The sequence below is a fragment of the Mizuhopecten yessoensis genome, unplaced genomic scaffold (genome assembly GCF_002113885.1).
Source record: "Mizuhopecten yessoensis strain PY_sf001 unplaced genomic scaffold, ASM211388v2 scaffold716223, whole genome shotgun sequence".
Classification (NCBI taxonomy): domain Eukaryota; kingdom Metazoa; phylum Mollusca; class Bivalvia; order Pectinida; family Pectinidae; genus Mizuhopecten; species Mizuhopecten yessoensis.
In genome coordinates this window covers 230735-237898 of record NW_018480009.1, presented here as the reverse complement: position 1 = coordinate 237898, position 7164 = coordinate 230735, and the positions used below count along the sequence as shown (strand labels likewise).

The 7164-nt window shown below is 37.3% G+C and overlaps 1 protein-coding gene and 1 non-coding gene across 2 annotated transcripts in view; one reads left to right on the top strand and one right to left on the bottom strand.

The window, feature by feature from the left end:
* The window catches only part of LOC110442180 (prolyl 3-hydroxylase OGFOD1-like), a 41086-nt gene extending 35708 nt beyond the window's left edge, over positions 1-5378 (bottom strand). Inside the window, exon 1 of the mRNA XM_021485665.1 lies at positions 4990-5378. Coding sequence (XP_021341340.1) covers positions 4990-5038 — 49 coding nt within the window. The 5' untranslated portion in view covers positions 5039-5378. The remainder of the gene's footprint in view (positions 1-4989) is intronic.
* A 1294-nt stretch (positions 5379-6672) lies between these two features.
* Trnag-ucc lies at positions 6673-6744 on the top strand. The gene has a single exon. It is a non-coding gene; the product is annotated as a tRNA-Gly (tRNA).
* The last annotated feature ends 420 nt before the right edge of the window (positions 6745-7164 follow it).

Genomic DNA, 7164 nt, shown 5'->3' with positions numbered 1-7164 from the left:
ATCTTTCAACACAACAAAATCACTTGGTCTTAAATTTTACTACCCACTTACTTTGTGATAAATTTTGTTCCTGGCTGATAACTTTGGTATTTATTGACCGATGTACATGAAACTTGGTCAAGATGTTCAGTTCACTTAAAAAAAAACATTGAGGTCAAAGGTCAAGGTCATCGGGTCAGGGGTAAAGGTCAAATTTTGTAGCTTTTCACTAATGAGCATTTTATGACATTATGAAGCGAAGTTATTCGGAATTAAATAAAGAGACACACTGAGGTAAAAAGTTGGAATCAAAGGTTAAGGTCTTTTGATTCAAAGGTCAAGGTCAAATTTTTTATCTTTTCACTGATGAATATTTTGTTATGACATGATGAAGCAAAGTTTATCAGAATTAAACAAGGAGTCAACCTGACCAGATGTCAAGGTCATTGGGTCAAAGGTCAAGGTTAAATTTTGTATCTTTTCACTGGTGAACATTTTGGTATGACACTTTGAAGCAATGTTGCTCAGAATTAAACAAGGAGTCAATTGACCAAAGGTCAAGGTCACTGGGTCAAAGATCACAGTCAAATTTTGTATCTTTTCCCTGATGAACATTTTGTAATGACTTGATGAAGCAAAGTTGTTCGGAATTTACCAAAGAGTCACCTGACCTAAGGTCAAGGTCACTTGGTCAAAGGTCAAGGTAAAATTTAGTATTTTTGTGCTGGTGAACATTTCATTATGACTCTTTGAAGCAATATTTGTGGGAATTAAACAAGGAGTCATTTGACCAAAGGGCAAGGTCACTGGGTCAAAGTTTAAGGTCAAATTTTGTATCTTTTCACTGATGAACATTTTGTTATGACATGAAGCAAAGTTGGTCCGAATTTAAAAAGAAGTCAACTGACTTAAGGTCAAGGTCATTTTATGTTATTATGTAGCAAACTTGTTCAGAACTTAACACAGAGTCAACTGAACTTAGGTCCAGGTTACGGGGTCTAAAGGGTCAAGGTCAAGTTTTATATTTTTGACTGATGAACATTTTGTTATGATATTATGAAGCAAAGTTGGTCGGAATTAAAGAATAAGTCAACTGACCAAAGATCAGGGTCACTGGGTTAATGGTCAAGGTCATTTGGGTCCAAAGGTCAAAGACAAAGTGGATCATTGACTTTTACCCTGGCTCTTGATGGATGAGGTATATAAGGTGAAATAATACAAATCAAAGCTAACAAATCTGTATTGCATCGGTATTTACATTTCTGTTAGCCCAGCAAATATGGAGACGGGAGGAAACAAGACTCACATCATAGTACATGTAAAATGGATATTTTGCTTCCTTGCGATTCTTTTTGAAGTCCAAATGTCAAACGTCAAGCTTAGCTATATGGGCAGATTGCTTCTTGATGATTATGGGGGATACATTGCCACAAGACAGGGCCCTTACTGACCTGTCCATGTTCTATTTTTATTTAGGACATTATTATATTTTTTCCAACAAAAAATAGTGCAGGATACATGCAGTGGAAATATTTTAGTTTGATTTAGATCAGAGGTGAAAAGATAGGTTGCAGTGACCTAGTTTTGGTTCCTGAGTTTCCACTTTCCTTAGATATATGCATATACCAAAATTGATGTTCCTACATTATAATATAGGAGAAACACTCCCTAGAGTGAGATTAGGGATCAAAATATATGTTGCAGCAACCTAGGTTTGATTTTGGATACTTTGTTTTCACACCATGTATTTAACTGCCAAGTTATCCGATACTACATCAAATGTTAACACTCTGAGACCAGAGGGCAGACTACTGGTGGCAGTGTCCTAGTTTTAGTACACAACATTCAGTCTTCCATACCATACATACCTAATGCATTTGACCATTCTACATGAAAAAGAAGACCTTCTGCAAAAACACTTTACTTTGAGGTCAGAGGTCAAACTGTAGGTAGCATTAAATCGATTTTAGTTCAGTGCATTGCACCCCTTCCCTTCATACAGATTTCATAACAATGTACCAAATGTGCTGTTCCTATATCAAACAAACAGTACAGGAGAAAGGCTTCAGAAAAAGTTTTCTTTAATTGAGGTCAAAGCTCAATATAAAGGTAGCAGTGACTTATTTTTACCTCAGGACAAACTTTCTTCCACAAAGTTTAATGACCTTTCAATGAAATGCACCAGAAACCGTTTAGAAAGATGAAAAACCATTACTGGACATGGTTTCCATTTCTATCTTGTTGTGTTCACAGAAAAGTAGACCAAGACTAACCCTATCTACCAAAGCTGTATATGTTAGATCATGCAAGGCGTCCTCAGAGATGGCTAGATCACTACTACATGAAACACCAGCTCAACAGCTCATAAGTCAGGAAGTATTACTCATTCAAAAGTCTTGGCACAGACTTTCTGCTAAATACCATAACTTCAACACTGAATATGTTATTGTCAAGTGTATTGAGTTTGAGCTGCTTTGCCAAAACACCCCTGGAATATGTCGTAGCAAAATTGAAGGATCGGTGTGCGTTGGCACCCTGTTGATGAGACGAGAAGACTAGTTCGATCCTTTGGTATACATCAAAAGAATCTTGCGGTCACGTAACGGTAAAACTTGACAGGCTTTGAAGTCGGGCGTCTCTCCTTTGTAATCTTCAAAGGGCAGATATAAGCCTAGCGATTAGTCAGGTTTTTATTTTTAACTGAGACCAATCAAACAGCTATATTCGTGCCTTCAATTTTGCTATGACATAGGCCTATTCCAGGGGTGTAGACAACGAAAGTGAGCGTAATCCCTGGATATCGAGGATGGCATTCTAAGAGAGTATGTTGAATTTGAATAACTTTTCTTCAAATCAAGGAATAATACTTGTAAGCACGTTATCTACGCTTTCGTGAATACAATTTAAAGATAAAGGTTCTTAAATGCTATTCAGTTAGTTTTAAAATGTTCCCTGCATAGAGCCATTTCTGTGTACAGCGAAATAAAACGGCGGTATTTTCAGTTTCACACTACCTCCTTTTCTATTTATCAAAAGGATGTCAATTGTAGAAGTCACATTTAGAATATTTTATTTTCAAGACAAGCGACCTTTATAAACCACACAATAGATTCCTTATTCATGATGAATGCACCTGTAAACAGGACGGAAAGAGTGAGTATTTTTGATGCGGCATAAGTGAAAAAAAGTGTGGTATATATACAGTGGAATGGCAAAATAAACTAGACATGAATTCATGACTTAAGACCGTGCTTCCTTGTCTCTTTAACTTCGTAAACGGTGGATTTTCGCGACAGCAAGGCGTATTTTAAGAAAACAAAACGGCACTTTTCCGTTTTGTCGCAGCGGCAGAGTGCTGTATTAGAACATACAATGGCACTTTTCAGCTTTGTCGCGGCGACAAGGCGAAAAAGCAATAAATCCCCTAATTCACTGCCATAAAATCCTGATATTTGATATTTGATAAATGTGCTTGTATCTACCTAGTCTGAGAGAACATACCAGTATTTAGGCCAATATCAAGTATGATACCATCAATACATACCGACTTTGACAGACCTTCTATCTCAATTAAGCAAAACATTTTAAAACATTAAGTTACCGGCTTGATGATTGTTAAGATACGGTGAATTCACTTTCCACATTATCATTAAGTACGTAATAAACTGACTGTGACACTTGGTCGGTTATGAACACCCCCGGGGTGCCTTTCTCCTCCCCCGTACTACCGAGGGAGATACTGGTAGGCCATGATATTGTTCCTTGCGCTGGAGACTCAGACAGCATTACTTCTGATGCAATCATGGTAACATACAAGAGTGTTTACTTAGAGAAGTTCGTTTTTTACAAATCACTTCTTTTTTTTAGAAAGAAATGAATCAATAGAAAAATCAACCAACGTCCTGAATTCACTCCAAAATAATTATTGGTACAAGCTTAATTTTGATTATGGAACAAATTCGAAAATATGTTTTCTAAAGTAAAACTACGCCATTCGAAGCAGTTCCAACGATCCATTACGTAACTGTCCCAGGCTGTGACATGTTCCGGCGTGCTAGAGAAAACACAGGCCGCCTCCCCTGCTGTGGTATGCAGTCACACACAACGGGACTCGGCATTGCCGAGTGCCAGACGCGCGGATTTTTCAATCGCAGATTGTTGGTTCCAGGTTGGCTTTGCCGGTGGCGCTAATGGCTACCGTCTGTGGGAGCATGTCACTCCCAATCTCGGGCCTTTATACCGAATAAGAGTCGACACTTTATATACTCAAGTAAAACATTCACACTTAAAAAACCTCTACCGAGATTGGGAGAGCTGGCAATGTTATGGCCGTTTACGACACAATGGTGTACAGTTGATGCTATGTTTCGTACGTGTATGAATTGTTATGTATGAAGGTTACTGCTTGTAATTATTGTTATGTAATAGTGTGTGTTTTGTAAGAATTTGTCCCCTCAAGTATAGGATTAGCATGTGTAAAGAGGTCGAGTGGTTTCCGTTTTTCCTCTTGATGTACAGCCAACATTGATCTCCGATTTTTTTCTGTATTGAAGTATTTTTCTTATTAAAATCGTGAAGTTCTTAATTTTTCACATAATAAATCACTGAACTTAAATATTGGCTGATTGAGGCAGATATTTATTTCATCTCGTTAGAGCACGGACTTAGATATAATATAATTCCGTGGTTAGAGTAAGGCCGAGATAACATTTCGTTATAGCGACTAAGTATGTATATCTCGTTATAACGGGATAAAATAGGATTTTAGATATCTTCTATCAGGCAACATAATAGAAAACTGAGGAAACAAACTTAATAAAGTAGATTGGACGAAAACCTATGGGAGGTATTTGACATGACGTTAAACACGTGTACTGTCTGTCACTTGAGTTATTTTGACAAATAGACGTCCTACTTGCAATAGACAACTAGATTTGTCAACAGGTCTCGGAGATCCTATTCTATGTAAACAAAAGCATGTGGGATTTTGTTTTAGTACCTTACACCCACCTCGATCATTCTTGTTTGTCAAAACACCGTCCTTCAGAGTCCGGCACATTAGTGTTGAGTAGCGTGTCGTACGGGACTGGAGCACTCTTATACAGACGCCTCTACACAAACCAGGAATGTTTGATCCAAACAATACAGGTCGTCATCTTTGGTTTTGTTAAACAATCATGATGTAATATACACGTATTATGTTTTTGTTTGAATAGAATTTCAGTGTCAACACGAAAACGAGACGTTGAGTAAGATGTTGACATAGTCATCGTAATCAGTGTGTTTACACGATACCAGTACTGCAGTGATGTAGGTGTGACGGTGTCAATTAATAGTTCTCCGACACAGATCTGGTTAAACTTCAACTAGATTGAAGTATCCCACAACATTATACATGTCCCCGCCATGACACTCCGTCTAGTCATAATATACCTACTCAGGAAAGGTGACGTAGGCTATATTGCGTTGGCCAGCAGTATGATGACCTCTGACCTCTTGCTGTGACATACGATGTGTACGCAACACACCGAGAAAATCTAAGGAAACTTCCGACAGAGCTTGAAATTTACAATAGTATTGTTTAACACATATTTTAATCAATTTAAAACCAATACAAGGTTACTCTACTGGGATGGAAAAAACGTTTAGAGCTTTTGGGAAATCAAAAATATTGGCCTTTTCCCCCCATTTACGTTGTAACGTTGACCTTATGGTTATGAACATGAGAGTAAATCATGATGTATTGATATATGAATTCCCGCTTAAATATACAATATAAAACCTTTAAACTCCCTGACCTTGCTATTGATTTTGTAGTTTTATTACATACTTACAAATAAATACGGGTTTTTTGTATATGCGATACGACACAATTGCTCTAACCCATATCAGCCCTCGCAGTATCACACCCCAAAACCCGTATCAGCCCCCGCCGTATCACACCCCAAAACTCGTATCAGCCCGCAAAAACCCGTATCACACCCTTTTTGGAAAAAAATAAATCGTTTTTCAATAGTTCAAAAGAAAAATAGATCATAAGGTAGTAACTTTTATTTGTAAGTATGTAATAAGACAATATATTTATTTGTGTTTTAAAAAAAAGTCAATTGTCTAAAATTACACAACAAAAATACTTCTCTTTCTGATTCATGTAAAGACTAATTTAATGATGTTTTTTTTCTGGGGAATAAGGACTTTAAGAAGGTGAAAAGTATGTAATAAACAGAATAAACCATGCCTTTTTCCATATCACACCCAGTATCAACCCTCGACCATGCAATATCAGTCCTCGGGCTGGTATTGCAGTCTCGGGGTGATACTGGGTGTGATATGGAAAAAGACATGTATTATTCTCTATTTACAAATGAAAGTGAAAGTCTAACAATCTATCTATGATGTTGGTAACCGTTGATAAGTTATTGGTTAACAAAGCACTACGAGGATTTTACATTCGGATGTGTCGAAAATACAAGTCATATCCCGGGCAGACCTTTCAAAGACATTTTGAGATTTTATGATAAGGGTTGAGTTTACGGACATGCGCCACGCAGTGCTGGTCCAGACATCAATGTACGGGGTAAGAATTTCCGCTCTCTACAGTTTTATAAAGATGACACGGCTCGTATTGACATATAAGCTTCCGGTTGTTATGTGCCGCTGTTCAAATAACCAATTTCGCTCCTTTCCTTCAATGCGTCGGTGGTGTAACGGTCAGCATGGTTGCCTTCCAAGCAGTCGATCCGGGTTCGACTCCCGGCCGACGCACATTTGTTTTTACTTTTTTTATTTTTTTTTATAAAATATACCATTCTCCAATTCAACATGTTTTATCTGAACATAATTGAAGATTTTTTTTTATTATTTATCATTTTCCTGTTTCTATTTAACCACCGACATAGATATAATATTCTGGTATTGTTATGACAATAGTGTTTCTTCTTCAATTACTCAAAGGAGATGTCTGTAATTCACAGACTCTCGTCGAGACATCTAGTCGTCAGACCAAATAGAACGATCATGTTGTTTGTTCAGGAATCTAATCAAGGTCAGCTTTAATCCTTCCGTCAGGTAGCTTTTGTTATGTTACTCTTTATGTCAGTGTTAATTTGGATATCTTAATTTAATTCGGACGCTCAAAGACTTATAACGTAATACGCTGCGACCGCATGAAGAGACCATATCAAA